Source organism: Sorex araneus, chromosome 9, assembly GCF_027595985.1.
Source record: "Sorex araneus isolate mSorAra2 chromosome 9, mSorAra2.pri, whole genome shotgun sequence".
NCBI classification, from domain to species: Eukaryota; Metazoa; Chordata; class Mammalia; order Eulipotyphla; family Soricidae; genus Sorex; species Sorex araneus.
In genome coordinates this window covers 16,719,839-16,740,635 of record NC_073310.1, presented here as the reverse complement: position 1 = coordinate 16,740,635, position 20,797 = coordinate 16,719,839, and the positions used below count along the sequence as shown (strand labels likewise).

The following is a 20,797-nucleotide window of genomic DNA, read 5'->3' as shown; positions in this document are numbered from 1 at the left end:
GAAGCCCCCCAAAACTCCGGAACGGTGGCCCACCGCCCCCTTTCCCTTTCCTCCTCTCGCCACGCGGGGCCGGCACCTGAGCCAGGAGGAAGTTCAAAGGCGCGAGGGGGTGGTGCGGGGGTGGGGAAGGCGCGCGCGCCCCGCCGCGCCGCCGGCGCGGGTCGTCCCGGGACCCGGCGGCGGGGAGTCACCTCGGTTCCCCGCGGGCGCGGCGGGCGCGGGCTGCGGGGCGGCGTGCGGGGCGGCGTGCGGGGCGCGGGCAAGCCCCGGGCTCCCGACGGCGTCGCGGAGGGGGCTGGCGGGCGCAGGGGTCCGGGGAGGCTGAGGAGGCAGAAAGCGCCCCCGCCCCGGGGGGCGTCGCCGCGAGCCCCGAGAGGCGGCTCGGCTTCTCGCACCCGGGACCCCCGCGGCCCGCGGGCCCGCGCCGAGGGTCTCGGGGCAGGGCGACGGGGGCGCAGTCAGCGCCAGGGGGCGGCTCGGAGGGGCCCGGAGGAGGAGTCGCGGCAGACAGGGCTGGAGAGTGAAGGAGCCCGGCGGGCGCCTCCGCCCGCGTCGCCCCTCGGGCGGGTGCCGGGGGTCGCTCACTCACCGGGTCCGGGGCCGAGGCCGAGGCCGGGCGCGGGCCGGGCCGCCAGCGTGAGCGCCGCGGCGGAGAGCAGGGCGAGGCGGGCGGCGGGCGGCGCCATGGGCCGTCAGTGCGGGGCCCCGGGGCGCGGCCCGGGGGAGAGGGGGCAGCGCCGGGAGCCGGGGGCGGCCATGGGAGCGGGACTCGGGGCTGGAGGGTAGCCCCACCCCGGCCGCCCGCCGCCCCGCCCCGGCCCGCCCTCCTCAGCGCCGCCGCGGCCCGCCCTCCTCAGCGCCGCCGCCGCCTCGCCCGCCCGCGGCCCACCCGGGGCTCCGCCGCTAGGCCTCAGGGGCGGGGCGACGACGCGCGCGCGCCCCGCCCCGCCCGCCGCGCCTGCCACTCACGCCCAGGCCACGCCCAGCGCTGCTCACCTGGGCCCGCCCTGGAAGCGCGCCGGCCTGCACTCAGGGGGCGTGGCCAGCAGGTGAGGGGCGGGGCCCTAGGCCCCGCCCCCGAGTCCCCAGGCGGACGTTTGACTTGGCTGGAGCCGGCCGGGCGCCCAGGGTGACCCCTGCTCCACCCTCTGTCGGGTCGTGACCCACACGCCAACCAGAATGCGGCGGTAATAACCAGAACAATTGTTTGCAAACCGTTTTTCCTTGAGTTCCAACTAGAATTCAAGGCAATGGCAATAAAAAAAATAGTAATAATAATCCTGGAGTCGATCTGACCGAGCTCACATCCCGTTCGCACACTGGAAAATATCGGGCGGGGCAGGTTTAAAGGAAAACTAGCTACTCTTCAATCGCTTAATCTGCTAAAGGGGGCGACGACGCAGCAGCCTCTCCCGACGGGGTGTAGTACACGGAGCCACGCGTGGCAGCCCACGCGCACGGGGCTTTAGAGACGGTGAGTTCCTTTCACCATCCCAATTCTTGCCACAAAGGGGGCGTCCAGGTTCTGAAACGGGACAAGTTGACGCCTCAGAGCCTGCGGAGTGCAAAAGGGGATTAACAAAAGGAATAACAACAAAAGGAATTAGGCAAAGCGCCCGGAGTCCTGAAGCCGATGGAGTGAGGATGCATCTTTTAATGTTTTTTTGGGGGAGGGCAAACCCTGGCTCTGCGCTCAGGAATCACTCCCGGCGGTGCATGTGGGATGTCGGGGAAAGAATCCGGGTCCGCCGCGGGTTCAAAGGCGAGCGCCCTCCCCGCGGTACGGTGGCTCAGGCCCCGGGGTGCGTCTCTACCGACGGGGCTGCGGGGCCTCCGAGGTGCGTGATTCGCTAACCCTCCCCGCCCCGCCGAGGTCTTCCCGGGCCGCGCCGAGCTCGGGGCCGTCGGGGGTGTCCCTCCTCCCCCGCACTCCCGGGGCTCCCGCCTCTAGCGCCGCGGTGACGCCCCGCGGGGCAGGTCCGGGCGGCGTGTTCGGCGCTTTCAAGTCCCGGGTCCCGCGGCTGCAAGTGTGGGCCTGCGCCTGGCGCGGTCGAGGGAACGTCTGCCCTCGCGTGCCGACTCGCCGCGCCCCGGCCGGGCGCTCCCGCACCCGCGGGCTCGGGGCCCGCCTTCCGCGCACCAGCCCCTGCGCCCCGCGCCCCCCACGCCGGGATCCGCCCTCTCGCCCCCTCCCAAGACACGCCTCCCCCCCACCCCACCCCAGCTGCTCCGGGACTGGGCCCCCAAGTGCAGCTACCTCCCACGAGGCCTCTCGGTCTGTCCCTCTCCACCCACACCATGGAGCGCGGCGGCATGAAGAATCTTGTTCAGGGATTGTTTTCACGTTGTCATCCTCGACTTCAGGAATCCTCTGGGCACCTTATTGGAGCAGGGAAACCTCCCTCCACCTACACACACACACACACACACACACACACACACACACACACACACACACACGTGCCCCCCACCCCCAGCCACTCCCAGTCCCTGAGCACACTCTGCATCCCACCTGGATTCTCCCGCTCCTGCTCAGTTTTCTTTCTTCACCGTTTTTTGGGTCCCCTCCCCCTCTTTCTCTTGCAGCACGTGGAAACTCACTTGCACCCTCAACGCAAAAGCGCTTTCAGAGCGGTTGTAATAAGATGTTGATGTGAGGGGCGCAAAGGTGTGGGGAGGGAAGGGGTGGCACAAAGCAAGCACCTAACACTGGTGAAACTTCCTCTCTCCCCAATAAGTATTTAGGGGAGAGAGATAGTACAATAGGCAAGGCACCAGGCCGGGGCCAGGAGGGGAGGGAGGAAAAGAGGAAGGAAGAAAAGGAGGGAAGAGGGAGGGAGGGAGGAGAAGGAAAGAACTAGGGAGAAAGGAGCCGGTGCCAAGAGTGCCATCAGACAAAGTGGCCTCATTCCTCCCAGGATTTACATTCTAACAATAATAGACGAACAGGTCAGTTCACTAATATGAAAAAAAAGGGGTGGATTTCAGAGTGCAAAAAGGATGCCAGAGTTCAAGAAACTGTTGTTTTGTTGACAAAAGAATGATACATGGGGGGCTGGAGCCATAGCACAGCAGGTAGGGCATTTGCCTTGCACACAGCCGACCCGGGTTCGAATCCCAGCATCCCATATGGTCCCCTGAGCACCGCCAGGGGTGATTCCTGAGTGCATGAGCCAGGAGTGACCCCTGTGCATCGCCGGGTGTGACCCAAAAAGCAAAAAAAAAAAAAAAAAAGAATGATACATGGATGGGGGCTGGAGCCATAGCACAGTGGGTAGGGTGTTTGCCTTGCATGCAGCCAACCCAGGTTGATTCCCAGTGTCCCATATGATCCCCTGAGCACTGCCAGGAGTAATTCCTGAGTGCAGAGCCAGGAGTAACCCCTGTGCATCGCTGGGTGTGACCCCCAAAAAGCAAAAACAAAATAAAAAGGAATGCTATGTGGAGTTCCTTATATAGAGATCTGGGGAAAGTGTAGCGAAGCCAGACATCTCTCCACAGGTTTTAAGATTCATTCTCATCTCACCCATTCTGATATCAGAGGCAGAAATAGGAAAAGGCAGGCCAAGTTTAAATTGAAGTGAAAACAAGGCCTCCCATTGGCTAGGTCGGGGCGTTCATGCTTCCTGAGAGTAGCCAGGGCCTAGTCTTTCCTGGCCCCCTGCAGGAAGGGGCCCCCGGCTGGGCCTGGAGCTCCCTCCCTTCACTGGCTCTGTTAAAGGTGTGCACAACCCAGGCATACTCTTCCTTGGCAGCATAATTGGCAGGATCTGCTGAGAAGTTGCAATGTGGGAAACTTGATTCAAAATTGTGAAGAACTTCAGGATGGAGACAACCAAGCATTAAACCTAGCATGGGGATCTTCTAACCCAGGGACGTGTCTAGTTTCACGTGTCACACCTTTGCCTATGACACTGGCTAATACACGGAACGGGGACTGTGCCCCCTGCCGCCACTGATGTTATGAGATATACCCCGTTTGCCTTCCCCATCCCCCCCCCTTTCTCCAGCTTAAAGCTCAGCACAGGTGATGGAAAGAGCGTACAGAGACTAAAAATAGAGTTGAGCTCCTCTAGGTCAGGGCACTTAGGGCCTCAAGGTCTTTCGCTCAGTGATGTGGTCTCTCTGGCCTCTGGCAAGGAGCAGCCTGAAATATCCATTTCAATGCTTCTCATGCCTCAGTCATTTAGCAGCTTGATTTCATGGAAAGAGTGAGGGCATTGGCAGTTCCTGGGCCTCCAGGAAGATGCTGGTCCGTGTCCGTTTGTCTATCTGCTTGCTTACAGTGTGTGGTTTGGCCTTTCTGTTCCTCCTAGGGCAGCCGGATTTGCCAATAAGTAGAAAAAGCTGGTAGATGAGCTGATTGGTGAGTTTTTGAAATTCTAGTTTGGGATAATTTCTGCTCAGGGAGAGCACTTGATTAGGAGTCTAGTGATGAGAATCAGAACAAGCACAGAAAAAACATTGACCAAGGTCATTCCTGAACTGCAGGCAGGGTGCAGTGTTTGCCTCTGCTCTTCACACAGTCCTCTCTAAAAGGAGGCTCTCTCCCACCCCCCTAAATCAAAGGACAGAATGGTTTGCCCAAAGGTCACACAGAAAGGAAGCTGGGCTTTGAAGCCAGGCACTGCGACCCCAGAACTGCACACAGGCTTAGTGACCTGCGTCCTTGTCCTTACAGAATTGGGACGTTTGCTAAGTGACCAGGGGCCAGGATTCTGGTGACGCAAGCAAGGCATTCACTCAGATACTAGTGGGTAAGGGACCCCCAAACACCCAGAAATTAAATAACAATGTATTACTGGGGCCAGAGAGGTAGTACAACAGGTAAGGTGCATACCTTTAACTCGGTCAACTTGGGTTCGATCTCTGGTACCCCATATGGTACCATAAGCTTTGCCAGGAGTGATTCCTAAGCATAGATCCAGGAGTAATCCCTGAGCACTGCTGGGTATGGTCCCAAAACCAACCAGATAGATAGATAGATAGATAGATAGATAGATATAACTATATGTATTATGTATATTATGTGTAAAATAGGAACGATACCACAGGGGGTAGGGCATTTGCCTTGCATGCGGCCAACCCTGGTTCAATTCCTCCGTCCCTCTCCGAGAGCCTGGCAAGCTACCGAGAGTGTCCCACCCGAAAGGCAGGGCCGGGCAAGCTACCCTTGGCGTAATCGATATGCCAAAAACAGTAACAAGTCTCACAATGGAGACGTTACTGGTGCCCGCTCAAGCAAATTGATGAGCAACGGGATGACAGCGATGATGATAATATATATTATATGTGTATATCATGTATATTATAGGAATATATTTCTTAATACACTAAAATATATACTAAGCCTATTTAAAAAACTGTTTTTTTTTGTTTTTTTTTTTGCTTTTTGGGTCACACCTGGCGATGCACAGGGGTCACTCCTGGCTCATGCACTCAGGAATCACCCCTGGCGGTGCTCAGGGGACCATATGGGATGCCGGGTCGGCCGCGTGCAAGGCAAACGCCCTACCCGCTGTGCTATCACTCCAGCCCCCTAAAAAACTGTTTAAGACAATATCTTATCCTATTTCTTTTCTTTTTAGCATTTTTGGGGTCATACCCACAGTGCTCAGAACCTTGCATTGCCCACAATTGAACCCTGGGCTTAATACATAGAAGGCATCATGCTACAACTTGAGCCTCATCCTAGTGTAAAATATTATATTAGGATCGTATGTATAATATCCCTAATGTAATATTTAATTTTAATTTAATTTTTGCATAATATTGTATGTATAATATCCCTCATGTAATATTTAATTTTAATTTTAAGTTTTGGGGCCACACTCAATGGTGATCAGGGCTTACTCCTGGCTCTGGGCTCCAGGATCACTCCTGGCTGGGTGTGGGGGAACCCCCCCCCAAAACAGAACCAATATTCCTGTGGGTGTTTTTTCTCTTAAACTTCAAACTGGGCTTAGCATGTATCTTTGCTGGTCCTCTCCACAGGTTTCTGGGACAGGCAACCAGTGATGGAAAACTCAAGGGAACCTGTAGTTTATTCTGATGGTAGTGGAGGGAGAGAAGGAATTTGGTTTTGCACATTATGGGCAAGAAGCGCCTATAAGACATCCAGGTAACCAGATCTGAGAACTGAGTTAGGTGAGAGGGGTGGCCGGCAGCCTGGACCCCCTTATTTCCTCTCTGGAGCCTGTACTAGGTGGGTATGCAGTACATGTGGTCTAAATCATTGGTGCTCTGAGTCTACATCATGGCTCAGGAATTTTTTCAAATTCTCTCATCCAGTTTTTCTCTTTTTCCCTAAATCTTCTCCATCATGAACCTCAGAGATGTTCCCATATGGGTGTGGAAGCTTTCTGCTTGGGTGTTAAAGTAAAAACATCTGAGGAAATTCAAAACAAGTATATATTTCATTTGCATTTGGGGCTAAAATGAAAATTAATATAAAGGGGCACCGTTGGACTCTTTAGTTAACTGATCTTCCAGGAAGAGAATGGGAGAAGTGAAAGAGAAGAAAGTAGTTTTAAAGAAAGGAGGAGAAAAATTAAAAAGAACAACTATAAGGAGCTAAAAATACAGTGAGGAGAGTTTGGCTAAGCATCAAAGGAAGGCAGACGTGTTTCCAAATAGAAGGGTGGTTTAGATCTGTCAGGAAGCACAGTTCCAAATGATGAACAAATGATGGATGGAAAATGAAGGCTATTTAGACTGAGCTCAGTTGAATAAAAAAGGTTCATTGAATAATCAAAATGAGGAACAGGCTTTATAGTAACATGGAAGCTCTTTTGTCTCAACCCAAGTTCTCTGGATCAAGTGATGAAATCAGGGATGAAAATGCTGCTGAGGGGGCTAGAGAGATAATATGACAGAGATAGTAACTCATTGCTCACTGCTCACCTGTGTTTGACCCCCGGCACTGCATACGGTCATCTGAACCCTGCCAGAAGTGACCCCTGAGCACAGAGCCAGGAGTAAGCCCTGCACACACCACCAAGGTGTGGTCGGAGACCAAAATTTGAAAAAAGAAAATAGGGGCCATGGCAATAGTATGGTGAGCTTGCCTCGTGCACAGCCAACCCAGGTACCCCATACGGTCCTCTGAACCCCACCGCAAAGGATCCCTGCGTGCAGAGCTAGAAGGAAGTCCTGAGCATTGCTGGGTGTGACCCCACCAAAAATAATTAAAAATAAAGAAAAGAAAAGAAGAAAAGTTAAAAACAAACAAATGCTTGCCATTGCTTTAGAACTCTGGGCCAAGTAGTATTTGCATTCTGATTTATAGTTTTTTTTCAATTTTATTTTCATAAGGTTGTTCACATTGATTACATTCAATATTTCAACACCAATCCCACCACCATTACACCTTACCCACCACCATTATTTCAAATTTTCCCACTATCATTCAAGCCTGCTTACCACAAGCAGATGCTAGATAATTTATTTTCTATTGCTTATTATGAATGTCATAATAAGGTTTTTTTTTATAGTTTTTTTATTCTGTGTGCTGACAAGCGAGCAAAAAAAACAAAACCCAAAAAAAAACCTATTAAAAAACTCATTATGATTCCATGGAACGTCAAAAGAATGCCTGGCCACCCACCTACGAGATGGTTGGACTTATTTGTCAAGACCCTGAATGAACGGTTTGATGCTCTTCGTGTTTCTGGAGCAAGCAGACGCCATTGGGCTACACTTGCACGTGACAGGGACGAATGGAGACGATACTGGTGCCCATTCGAGCAAATCAATGAGCAATGGGATGACAAGTGATACAAGTTTTTTTTTTTTAATCTGGGTGGAAGATTTATATGATCTCAAGAAAAACCAGAGCACTGGGGGCTGGAACGATAGCACAGTGGGTAGGGTATTTGCCTTGCATGAGGCTAATTCAGTTTCGATTCCCAGCACCCCATATGGTCCCCCAAGCACCGCCAGAAGTAATTCCTGAGTGCATGAGCTAGGAGTAACCCCTGTGCAACGCCGGGTGTGACCCAAAAAACAAAAAAAAAATAATAATGAAATAAAAATAAATTAAAAAAAAAAATCTGGGCGGGAGACCTCCAGCACTGCAGGTGCACTAGGGCTACACCTGCTGGTTGAAGGGAGGTTATGTAGAGCTGAGATTTGAACCCAGGACTCTGTCGTGCCAGGCATGCACTCTAGCCCTTTGCATTATCTCCCTGGTCCCTCATAAGATAGAATTATGAACCATCTCCCAAACAACATTCAACTGGCTAGCCACTTGTCTTTACACATCTTTGGACACTCACATCTTTTTCAGGGAAGAGAGCATGGGATACTCTTAACAAAATAATCTAGCACAGCCCAGCCCAGCACAGCACAGCAGACAATGTGTCACCTGTAAGTAAGCCCTGAATCTGACATACGATTCAGTGAAGATGGATCATGGGAGAAGAAAAGTCACACACCCAGGTCAAATCAGAATCAGTAGGATGTGAGATGAAGTAGTTATGTAATGTTGAGTTAATGTCACTCAGGTCCTGGGCAACAGTCTTAAGAAAGGGTCTTGAGGGGCTGGAGCAATAGCACAGTGGGTAGTGTGTTTGCCTTGCATTTGGCCAACCCGGGTTCAATTCCCAGCATCCCATATGATCCCCTGAGCACCACCAGGAGTAATTCCTGAGTGCATGAACCAGGAGTAACCCCTGTGCATTGCCGGGTGTGACCCAAAAAGGAAAAAAAAAAAGGAAAGGGTCTTGAAGAAGACATGTTCTAATAAGAACATTATTTATGGAGCACTTTTTGTTTTGTTTTGTTTTGTTTTGTTTTTGGGGGGGTGGTCACACCTGGCGATGCTCAGGGGTTTACTCCTGGCCCTGCATTCAGGAATTATATGGGATGCCAGGGATGGGGCCCAGCTCAGCCACGTACAAGGCAAACACGCTACACACTATACTATCCCTCTGGCCCCTAGGAGTGCTTTCTATGTGCCAAGAGCTTCACAAGCATTGTTCCATTTCATCCTCACAGCTGGTAAGGTCTATTACTATTCCCATTTCGCAGATGAGGAAAGTAAAGTTTCAAGATGCAGATTGACTTGTCCATTGAGAGAGGGACATGGATAATTAGGGCAAGTGAACTCCAGAGTCCAGAGACCGTCTCATGATGAGGACAGAACTAGAACTGAGCCCAGGTGTAACAAGTGACTGTGCCGAGTTGATGGCAGGTCTTATAGCATCACAAGTGTTAGCTACAAGTGAAAAACAAGGTTTGAGGCTAGCCATTGTTGGCTACTATCTTTGGGACTAGGGGCATGGTTCTTGAGCCGTGACCCTCCAAAATAATTAAAAATTTAAAAAAAGTAAAAAAAAAACCCAAACAAATGCTTGCCATAGCTTTAGAACTCTGGACCAAATAGTATTTGCACTTTGATTTATTATTATTATTATTATTATTTTAAATCTGGGAGGGAGACCTTCAGCAGTGCAGGGGCACTAGGAGAGCACAGAAGCACCGGTATCTCAGTTTCTCTATCTGTGAAATGGGGTAAGCCACATTCCACAAAATCACACTACTGTTGATAGTATTTCATGAAACAATTGTATGAAGTGCCCAGAACAGTGCCTGGCCTACACTAAGCATTAAAAAATGACTAATTTTTTTTTTTGTTTCATGTAGGAGAAGTAACATAGGCTAAATGTTCTAATGTACTCAAACTTCCAGGGCACAGTGAATTGAAGTGAGTAACACACTAGGCAGAGTGGATCCACTTTGAACAGTGACCCGCTGTCCACATGAACAGCCCTGGGCTAAAAGGAGGTCCGTGAGCTGCCCCCAGCAGAGTTGCTTAGTCACTGAGTAAAGGACGAGGAAAGTAAATACATCAGGTGAGCATCTGTAAAGAGCAAGAGGGGAAATGTGAAGCAAGCTGGGGAGGGGGAGGGGCTGGCGAGATAGTGCAAAGAGTAAGGTGCGTGTCGATCCCGGGCATCCCGTAGGGTCCCCTTTGGCATCAGCAGGAGTGATTCCTGAGTGCAGAGCCAGGAGTAAGCCCTGAGCATCACCGAGCATGCCCGAAGACAGAACAACAACAAAAAGATGGGGAAGGAGAAAAGGGAGACAAAAGAGCTCAAGTCCTCCTACTTTTTTTTTTTTTTTGCTTTTTTTGGGTCACACCCAGTGATGCACAGGGATTAACTCCTGGCTCTGCATTTAGGAATAACTCCTGGCAGTGCTCAGGGGACCATATTCGATGCTGGGAATCGAAGCCGGGTTGGCCGCGTGCAAGGCTAATGCCCTACCCACTGTGCTATCGCTCCAGCCCCGACATCTTTTTTGGTGTAAGTTTCCCTCCAGTCCCTGCTGTGCAGAAGAAAGGCGGGAGATAGTCCAAGAGCCCCCGTGTCCCCTCTCTAGGATGCACCAGCTGTGAAAGGATGCTGCCCAACCCGGCTCCAGACATTCGCAAACCCTTCCCAGAGACGAACCCTTTCCAACGCCCTGCTTGAGGCCTGACCCACCTCTCGGGAGATGAGGCCAGGACTCAGGGCTGAATGGGCCCCATTGTCCTGCAGGAGCATCTGTCAGCCCAGAGCCTGGAGGTGGTTCCACCAGGGCCTGTGGTGCGGCCTTGCCTGCAGACTTTGATTCACTCCAGGGACAACACTTGAAAAATCAACCAGGCAACACATGTAATTCCAGGAGCTCCTGCCAGACACAGACTCGGTTTTTCCATCCTTTTGCTCTCCTCCCCCTTGGGAAGGTGCCTCCTTTGGCATTTTGTGTATGAAAAACCAAAACCACCAACAGGACAGGCACCTGATAAGGAGCAAGGCGTTGCCCAAGAGATCCCAGGAAGAGGCGTCTTTGTTTTCAGTTCAAACCCTTGATACCAATAACAGCTCTAATTATTGCATTTGCCATGGGATGTTTAAAAAAAAAAATACATTCCAGAAACCATGTTGTCTTCCTGGGAGAGACACACAGGGAGAGGTGCCCAGGGCTGCAGGAACGTGTTCTTTCAGTGCAGGTCCCTAACCTTGGCAGCTATTCTGAGAATTGAACAGTACCTCCTTTATGTGCGTGGAGAAGGGCACTTGCACGTGGAAAGATGCATCCCACTACCTGTACCCACAAAGCTGTTTTGCATACTTCACTCTGTTGCGGGCAAAGCCTGCTTCTTAGGTGCCAGAGGGCCTTTAAATTAGACCCACGTCATTTGGAGGTAGGCTGGGGTGGGGGTGGGGTGGAAGGAATCAGGCCTACAGAAATTCTTGAGGGGGGAAACACCACATATGAGAATTTCTTCCCTCACAATTTGGCTATAAAAATCTGATGATGTAACATCCACCCACACCCACATCACAAACCAAAGTGACATCACAAATACTACAGATAATGGTTCAAAACTGCGTCTACAGGAGCCAAAAACTAAACAAACTGCAATTTGCCCATACATGACTGAGGCAGAAAAAGACAAGGGACTTGAAATATTAAAATTAAACAAAGCAAAACAACAAATGAGAAAAAGGGGAAAAGAAGTACTTATTTCTTCCCCCTACTAAGCTAGCAAAAATAAAATTTAAGACAACTGAATTATGGTAAGGTGATTTTATTTTTCTTTTCTAGATGCCATTTTGTAGAAAGCCAGGTGTCTTTAAGTATGTGGTTCTAACCTCTTCGAATTGTTCTCTTGTTCTTGGTTGGACCTAGCAAATGAAGGCCAGCATCCTCTACCTTATTATTTTTACCTTTATGTCATTTTATACCTTTATGGACCCCAGAGTAGAGTTGCTTGCTTAGCAGCTTAACTTGATTCATAGAAATTCAGTCAGAAAGGGTTTAGAGTTTGGCAGGAGTTTCCCCTGCTGTCATTTCTGTGGTACGGCCTGGTTGAGAAGTGACTACAGCTGGTACAGGACTCTTGAGTGATCCTGTCTTCTATTCTTGCCTGCCAACGGTGCCCTTAACTTTCCAGAAGACAGGAATCGTCTTTGGTTCCTTAGAAATTTTCCCAACTCCCAGCTTTCAATCCAAGCAAGTTGTTTAAGAACTCGAATATTACCATGGCCTTGAGAACCAAGATACAAAGACTTTTTGTTTTTGCCTTTTGCCTACATCTTGTGGTGCTTAGGACTTATTCCTGGTTCTGCACTTAGAGATTACTCCTGGCATTGCTTGGGGTACCAAATGGGATGCTGAGAATTGAACCCAGGTTGGCCGTGTGTAAGGTGAATGCCCTACCTACCATACTATCACTTTGACACCAAAGGTATTCTAAGGTGGGGGGTCTTACAACTATTCTTACCTCTCACCAATGTCTTTTTGTACCTTTGAGGCAAGTATGGCAAGTAGGACACTTGCCTTGCACATGGTCAACCTCGATTCGATCCCTGGCATCCCATATAGTTTCTCAAGCACCACCAGGAGTAATTCCTGAATGCAGAGCCAGGAGTAACCCCTGAGCCTTGCTGGGTGTGACCCCAAAACCAAACAAAAAGGGTATTTCTGAGGCCTAGAAGGAAGGAATGATCTGTCACAAGATATTAATCCTTAGCCTCCAAAGTAGATCTTCAAGTCTTTGCTCGGGAATTGTTTGGAATTTTGTTTCTCCCACCCCTTCTAATTCTAGTATCCAGTCTATGCCAGACGCCACCCCAGCATCCCCACCTATGCACTCCGGCAGTCTATCTTACTCAACACCAGACTTCAGGACTGCTGTGTGGACACGGCGGTTCTCACCAACATCTGGACCGCCAGAGCATGCGCAAACTGGAATGGCAATGGCCCCGCACCAGGTATCAGCTCTTCTTGGGAAGTTGTCAGTAACCCGTTGATTGCCAGCTCATTCTCCCTGGTTAAGCTGGTGCTCAGGCGACAGCTGAAGGATAAATGCTGCCGGGTACCACATGCATTTGGAAAAGCCAAGGCCTCGAAGAGATTCAACTCTCAGGACAATCCAAGCATGAAGCCCAGCCTCCAGAACAGGACCAGAACCTCCAGCCGTTTCCAGAGCAAGCAGCCAGGAGGGCAGCGGCTGGGACTCCTGAGGCGCCAGAGGCTGGCAGGAGGTAGCATCATTGAGGTATATGATGGGGGTAGGGAGCGGGAAGCGGGACATAGTTGTGGGGGATGGCAGGAGGATGGTGACTTGATATCAGAAAGATTGTGTGCAGTTCTTGGGTTATTCATCCTCTACTTACTAGGACTGGAGCGATAGCACAGCGGGTAAGGCAATTGCCTTGCACGCGGCCGACCTGGGTTTGATTCCTCCACCCCTCTCAGAGAGCCCAGCAAGCTACCGTGTCGTAGTTTGCTCACACAGCAGAGCCTGACAAGCTACCCGTGTCGTATTCGATATGCCAAAAATAGTAACAAGTCTCACAATGGAGATGTTACTGGTGCCTGCTCGAGCAAATCGATGAGCAAATCAATGAGCAATGGGATGAGAGTGATACAGTGATTAAACCTTTATATATGTTTTACATTATTTTAATTTTTTTGCTTTTGGTTTGGCTTTTTGGGTCACACTTGGGTATGCTCAGGTGTTACTCCTGGCTCTGCGCTCAGAAATTACAGGATGACACTGACAGTGACCTAGTACTTTGGGAGGTTGAAGCAGTTTTTTTTTTTTTCCATAAACTCAGACAAAAGGAACTTGACCTTAAGGGAAAATAAAGGTAGGCAGGGCCCAGAGTCTGGGTGAGAAGTGCAGGTACAAACGACTGGCACCCAAGAGATGACTCATAGATGTGGCTCTCAACTTCCACTTGGGGAACCTGGCAAGCAGAGGACTGATCTAAGTGTCATACCCCCACTTTGGTGGCCAGCACAGTTATGAAAGTGCCCTGGAACAGACAGTGAGGGTTCAAACTTGGACTGTAACTGAGTACCACTGTACTTTGTGTTTGTACCTTGGGTTTTGTCTTCCCTAAAATGGAGACTAGCAGCCTTAAAAGGGCTTAAAAGAGGTAGTGCATGCAAAAGGCACTTGAGCAGAGCTGGGCACAGAGAAAATGCTTAGAATCCCTTTAAGGGTTTATCTCTACTATATTATTGATTTAGGCACCATACCCAGCAGTACTCAGAACTTAGTTATGGCTCTGAACTCAAGGGTCACTTCTGATGGGGCTTGGGGGACCATTTGGGGTGCTAGGGACCAAAACCCAGCACAAGCGCATGTAAGGCAAGTGCCCTACTGGCTGTACAATCCCTCCATGAATATTCACCTCTGTGAATATTGAGACATGCAGCTACTGTTTTGCCTTTTTCTTTTCTTTTCTTTTCTTTTTTCTCTTTGCTTTTGGGTCACACCTGGCAATGCTCAGGGGTTACTCCTGGCTCTACACTCAGGAATTGCTCTGGGTGGTGCTGGGGGACCACACGGGACGCCAGGGATCAAACCCAAGTTGGCTGCATGGAAGGCAAACACCGTCCCCGCTGTCCTATGGCTTCGGCCCCTGTTCTTGCCCTCGGAGCCCTCTCTTGCTGACCTTATGGGGTCAGGGGCTGTGCAGGCAGCGGTCCACAGGAAGGAATGCAGGGAACGAGAACCCGTTAGACAAATGCTGGTTGTTTGCTGTAACCAAAGCGCTGGAACACAAATCCCAGATAATCATCCCGGGCTCCCATCTCAAGTCTTAGCTTTGACTTCTCTGCTTTCTTCCTGGCTTAGAGTAAAGAAAGTTCAAAGGAGAAAAAAGTCACAGGCCGCCAAGATCTTGAGAACAGATATGCTGAACATGTGGCCGCCACCCAATCGCTACCCTGGGACACTGGGACCGCAGCCGGGAAGGGCGGCGTGTTGCTTGGGCCAGGCAGGGAGAGACAGCAGCTGCCGGCGCCGGAGGACGTGCTCACCATCCACGGCCTGCCCACAGAGGGGTACCGGGCTCTCTACCACACCGTGGTCGAACCTATGCTACGGAATCCTTCGGGGAGCCTCAAGAGATACAGCCTGGAGCTGGGCAAGACCATTAAACAAAAGCTCTGGGAGGCGCTGCGCAGTCAGGCAGCTACCCCTGAGAGTGACCAGGGACACTTCCTGCGGGACGTGAAGCTGCTGGAAGTCCACGAGGACCCAGGCAGGGCCCAGCAAGTGGCCCAAATTAAAGAGTGAGAAATGAAACAGGGGCTCAAGGGGGTTAGCATATTCTCTGCTAGACATCTGAAAAATAAACACCGTTTTGCACCTTCCCTGTCATGTCGGAGTGCTTGGCAAAGGAAGGACTCTTCCCTCGGGCAACACGGCCAGTGGGCTCCATTCCTTCAGATGGAGACTTCCCTCCACCGGCCGGGTTAGATAGTGAACGGGGCTGTTGGGGATTATTCTGGGGGCCACTGTGGACAGTGCTGGGGAGGGGCCAACTGAAGATGCAGACTGAACCTTGGCCTTCCCAGAGCAAAGTACCAACTCAGCCCGTGAAGCCATCTCCCTGGCCCCCAAATAGGGAACCTTCCCTACATGCTCCCTTTCCTTACAGGGGCTAGAGTCTTCCAGGCAGAAAAAGGTCTGGCAGATGAAGCCGAAGACTTAGATTCAACCCAATGTGGGGCTGGAGCGATAGCACAGCGGGTAGGGTGTTTGCCTTGCACGTGACCGACCCGGGTTTGATTCCCAGCATTGCATAGGGTCCCCTGAGCACCGCCAGGAGTAATTCCTGAGTGCATAACCAGGAGTAAACCCTGAGCATCACTGGGTGTGACCCAAAAAGCAAAAAAAAAAAAAAAAAAAAAAAAAAAAAATTCAACCCCATGTTCTCAGTCTCTCTCTCTTTTTTTTTTTTTTGGGGGGGAGGCACACCTAGTGGTGCTCAGGGATCCAGGGATTGAACCTGGGTCGGCCGTATGCAAGGCAAGCCCACAATACTATCTTTCTAGCACCTCTTTTCAAAAGTTTTTGGCCACCCTAGCAGTGCTTAGGGAACATGTATGGTGCAGGGATCAAACCCAGGCTGCCCATGTCCAAGGCTCTTTACCTGAACTATCGTTCTGACCTGGCCCAGTTTCTGGCGTGAACTGCGCGGCTCTCATGAATTAGCTCTTCCCCGACTCCCTCATCGCCAGGCTGTGCAGAAAAACTACCCTCCCCCCCGCCAAGGACATAATAGGACATAATCCCCACGCTCTGTGGAATGTCCTCCATGGCGCTGAACTATGTGAGGAGGAGGAAATGACGGATGTTTCCAGAAGTTGGAGTGAAGGGCACCGCGCTCATGCCAACTTCTTTGAGGGGGTCTATGGATCTTTACCCCATGGAGCAATGACAACATGTAACACATACTTGATAAAATTGTATTTTTTTTTACAGTCATTTGTACAATTTGTTACAAAAACCATAGAAGAAACTTGTTTTAATTCATTTTTGGTCGGCAAATATGTAAAATCTGTGTGCAATTATCATGTATTTACAGGGCCTCATGTTAGTCATTTTCAATGATTATTCCAACAATGTCACACTCTCAACATAAGACATGGCTTAAGATAAATATATTAGTAAATAAATATTCTGAGAACATATTTCCATAAATGAAATGTGCTGCTATACATATACAGAATATACATAAGTTGTTTTCTAGCCTTTAAAACATTTTTTAAAAATGGTAATGTTGGAGAAGGAGCCCTTAGACCATTTCATTACAAAAATCTTTACAGCAAAGTTTTTACAAAATATCTTTTTAAGTGCTATGGGACAAAATTTTTTAAAAAACATTTTAAAAATAGTGCCTTGTTAGACCAACACAATAGTTTATATAAAGAATAGAAAAAGGCAGTTCTGTTTTTAAAAATAATACTCTTGATTAGTAATTCTCTTCCAGACCTCATTTTAAAAGCGTTAGTCCTGCATGAACTTGAGTGGAACTAGCAGCACGTGAGGGAGGGGTTGGTGGCAGGGCACTAAGAAACGGTTTGGGTTCAGAGACAACGGTTCAGGTGACACAGAGCTAAAGCCAGCACCCTGGAACTAGGTCCTCAAAGAGAGGCCTCAACAATCAAACCCTCAAGCCCCCCCTGGTTCTAGCACTCTTCAGTGACAAGGCTGTCCCGTACCCAGACTCAGGCCCTGGGGCCATACCTGACTTGGGGGTGTGGATGGTGTGGCTCTCCATGGAAAATACCACGCTCCCAGTTTCTGCAGCAACAGACCCTCTCCCCTCCCCTGCCACCCCACCACTAAGAGGCCACCAAGAAAGTACTTAGCACTGTTGAAGTCTTTGAGCTTCAGAGAAAACCTCTCTTGGTTTAAGGCAAGTGCTTTTGCCTTAACCTCTAACTCTCTGGCTCTCAACTTCTGATTGAAACGGTGAGGCAGTTAGTAATCGGTTACTAGATCCTGGACCCCCGGATCCCCCCCACACCCCCTCCCCTACTCTGAGCTCTGATGGGGTGAACACAATTTAAGACAATGGTTGTTATTTAACATGTTGACGACGCTGCAGTTTGGGTTAATTTAACCACATTCAAGCGTGATCCACTCGGGGTACGTGCGAGCGTCCATGTGTTAAAAAGTTTTCACATGCCATTTTTCGGGTTTCTACCACCCTGTAAACGACAGACTAAAATGTGCCATCGGTAGTGATTACTCTTTCAAGTGAAAATCGGACAGGTTTATTTTCAAGAGCCCCTTTGAAGCCACATTCTCTACGGATTGCTTAAGGCTTGTGAGAGGGATTTCCCAGCCAGGGCTAAAGCAAGTCACTTGGTGGGCCTACGTTTCAGACAAGGAAGCAAATATGTATCAAAGGCATTCAAAACAAACAAAAACCCCATACACAACAACACCCCACCCCACCCCCAGAAGCTGCCTTTGCAATTCCGGTTAAAAGCCATCTCTCCTGCCCCTCCCCCAAAGCCCGGAACGCAAGCTCTGGTCCTCAGCAGCTGCTGCTCCTGGCCCGAGAAATAAAGGCGGCCCAGATCACATGTCAACAGCTTAGGCACTTCTCACACCCTCGCCAACAGGTGTGCAGGGCACAGGCGGGGAGAGGGGACCGCCCCAAGGGACTGTACCTTTCTAGGGTAGAGGGCAAATTTCACCAACGAGTTCCCAAATGGCAAATGGCTCATCAACACGGAACTTTCTGTCAAATCCTGGCTAGAAATAAGTCAATAACCTCATCACAGGCTTTTTGGGTATTTTTTTTGGTGGGGGGGTGTGTGACCACACTCAGCTGTGCTCCAGGGGACCCTACGTGGTGCCAAGGGATGCACCTGGGGTTGGCTGTGTGCAAGGCAAGCGCCTGAACCCTGGGACTCTCTCTCCAGACTCGGGCTGGGGTTTGTCAGAGAAAAGGATCCGGGTGCAGTGAGAGTCTTTTAAGAGCTGGCAACAGTCACCTGCCACCCTGCACCCCCTGGCCCAGGCAATGTTTCCCCGCTTCCTGGGGAGCAGGTCTCGGAGTTCTAATTCTGCCAGTGAGCATTTCAGATGTCAACACGTATCTGTCGAATAAATAAATAAAAGGGACCAGAAGAGTTAATGAATATAAGGGCTAATGTGATTAGATTCTCTTCTGAAAAAAAAAATTAAAAAAAATACATAAAATGGATGACAATCCCTGATCTGAAATAGCTTTAAATAGATTCTCTCTCCCTTTTAAAAATGGAAACATCTTTTTCTTTTTTTTTAAAAAAAGTTTGTTTTAAAACTCTCTTTAAGAAAAAAAAAACGCTGAAAAAAATATATAAAACCTACCCTTTGGGTCTAAACTATCTGATAGTCTCTTTCTCTGTCTCATGGAGAGTCAATAGATAATAGTGCATTAGGTAGGACAAATAGTAGACTTTGCAGGCAAGGTGAGCTGTCTCGGCCACGAGGCAGAGGGAACAACCCTGAAGTGGTTTCCATAGGAAAATAAGATGGGAAATTCATCAAAGGGGGCTTGAAGCAGACCTCAGGGGTCCTAGCCAGGTGCCCCCCGGAAGGCGGCTCACGGATGCAGGAGGGGGACCCTGGCCTGCCCACACCCATGCATGTGCATGCTGCCCCTGGGCCCCGGTGCTCTCCCCGGCCACCTCAGACACCCAGGCTGCAAAGTGACATTCTCCGGGGTGTCTTGGCCCCACAGCCCTGGCCCAACCCTTTCTGCAGCCACTGGTAGGAAGACCCAGATCGAGACTGTGAACTCTGTCGTTCCACTTGGGACAAAGACCTAAGGGGACGGACTGAGGACCGAGTGACCTGTGACCCTGGGGCTAGCACTACAGTGGCCTGTTCCAGCGCTGCCCGCCCCCCGCGCCCCCTTCCTGCTTCCTGCCTTCTGAGCTGAAGAGGCATGGCTTCTAAGACCTGAAATTTCGTTTCATTGGGATTTGCCAGGCGGAAGAGAGAGGCAGCTCTGCATTGCTCCTCAGAGTCTGTACCCATATCCACGAGCTTTACTTCAAGTTTCTGGTTCATTTTCTAAGGCAGGTGTAGCCCTGAGCGTTTCAAAGGCCTGAGCTCCCTCCAGGGAAACAACAGTATCTACACATGATGTGGTTCAATTAATGCAGCAGTGATTTTTTTTTTCTTTTTCAGCAAAAGTTGGCGGCTAGGGTTCTTTAAAATATATATTTAAATAACTTTACATTTACATATAACATCTTAAAAAACAAAGCAGAGAACTCAATCCCACACACCTCAGAATCCCAAGCACACACTTTACAAAACAGGAGGAATAGTAACATGTTATCAAAAGAGGCGAAAGACTCAGAATTTTGTTGTTGGTTTGTTAATGGGATGGGGGGCGGGGTTTGCCACAGGGGCTCACATTTTGGGTTGAGAAGGAGGGCTCTCTTTATTACCACTTTTGTGTTTGTCAAAGCTAAAAAAAAAAATAATTTTTTTTTCTCTGTAGGAAGTTTTGAGTTTGCAGTCTCCGTACAGTTCCCATTTCCACTGAAGAATTCCTTCTGAGCCCGGGCTCCCGGAGGCCACCGCTGTCAGCTGGGTGAGGTCACTGTCCTGCAGGAGAGAGCAGGATTAGCAGGATGCCGAGGGAGAGGCGGGACAGGCTAAGGAGCTGGCCGGGGTGGGAGCCCCAGCACTGCACGTGATCCCTACGCACAGCCCGAGCAGAGAGAAGCAGGACCCCTCCTTCCGCCCCAGACCCCAAATCTAAAGGCAATGGTGAGTCGCTGAAGGGTTTGGTAAAGGCCCAGATTTTTAGGCTTCACAAACTTTGTTCCCAAGCAGAGCAGAAGGCAAGACCAGGAACCCTCCCGTGAGAAAGGCAATGGCCCGTGGGGACAGCCGCTGGGGTCCACAAATTGATCCACTGTGGATCTACTTTGTTTTTTTTTTTTTGGGGGGGGGTTTGGGTCACACCCGGTGATGCACAGGGGTTACTCCTGGCTCATGCACTCAGGAATTACTCCTGGCGGTGCTCGGGGGACTATATGGGATGCTGGGAATCCAACCTGGGTTGGCGGCGTGCAAGGCAAACGCCCTACCCGCTGTGCTATCGCTCCAGCCCCTCTGCTTTGGTTTTTGGCCTTATTTATTTAGCTTTTTTTTGGGGGGGTTGGGGGGGGAAATCACACTCAGTGACGCATTCAGGCATTCAGGAATTATTCCTGCAGTGCTTGGGGGACCCTATGGGATGCCTGGGATCGCACCCAGGTTGGCCGAGTGCAAGGCAAACACCCTACCCACTGCACTATCGCTCTGGCCCTCTGCTTTGTTTCTTGCTTTTGGGCTACACCTAGCAGTGCTCAGGGACCACTCTTGGCAGCGCTCAAGGGGACCAATGGGGATGCCAGGATCACTTTTGATCTACTTTGGAGGCAGGTCCCGTCACAGAGTCACACAAGGTAGGGGGACAACCTGCTCCTTATGACGGGGACCCCA

General features: G+C 50.4%; 3 protein-coding genes across 4 annotated transcripts in view; 1 reads left to right on the top strand and 2 right to left on the bottom strand.

Annotated features, from left to right (window-relative positions):
- Positions 1 to 859, bottom strand: part of KREMEN1 (kringle containing transmembrane protein 1) — an 81,996-nt gene extending 81,137 nt beyond the window's left edge. Inside the window, exon 1 of one of the 2 annotated variants that reach the window (XM_055146845.1) lies at positions 590 to 859. In XM_055146845.1, coding sequence (XP_055002820.1) covers positions 590 to 686 — 97 coding nt within the window. In that variant the 5' untranslated portion in view covers positions 687 to 859. The remainder of the gene's footprint in view (positions 1 to 589) is intronic. The other variant, XM_055146846.1, reaches the window with a different exon arrangement.
- C9H22orf31 (chromosome 9 C22orf31 homolog) lies at positions 685 to 15,085 on the top strand. Its single transcript, XM_055147116.1, has 5 exons — positions 685 to 691; positions 833 to 1,049; positions 1,952 to 2,027; positions 12,599 to 13,051; positions 14,642 to 15,085. The coding sequence occupies exons 1-5, from the start codon at positions 685 to 687 to the stop codon at positions 15,083 to 15,085; spliced, it is 1,197 nt and encodes a 398-aa protein (XP_055003091.1).
- Positions 15,086 to 17,341: 2,256 nt separating this feature from the next.
- ZNRF3 (zinc and ring finger 3) overlaps positions 17,342 to 20,797 on the bottom strand; it is a 166,392-nt gene continuing 162,936 nt past the window's right edge. The window contains exon 9 of the mRNA XM_055147179.1: positions 17,342 to 19,912. Coding sequence (XP_055003154.1) covers positions 19,905 to 19,912 — 8 coding nt within the window. The 3' untranslated portion in view covers positions 17,342 to 19,904. The remainder of the gene's footprint in view (positions 19,913 to 20,797) is intronic.

Excerpts from the sequence above, each read along its gene's own strand:
- C9H22orf31 (XM_055147116.1), top strand. Across the intron at positions 2,028-12,598 it reads CCCGGGTCCCGCGGCTGCAA|TATCCAGTCTATGCCAGACG; the intron begins GTGTGGGCCTGC and ends TTCTAATTCTAG. Across the intron at positions 13,052-14,641 it reads CAGGAGGTAGCATCATTGAG|AGTAAAGAAAGTTCAAAGGA; the intron begins GTATATGATGGG and ends TTCCTGGCTTAG.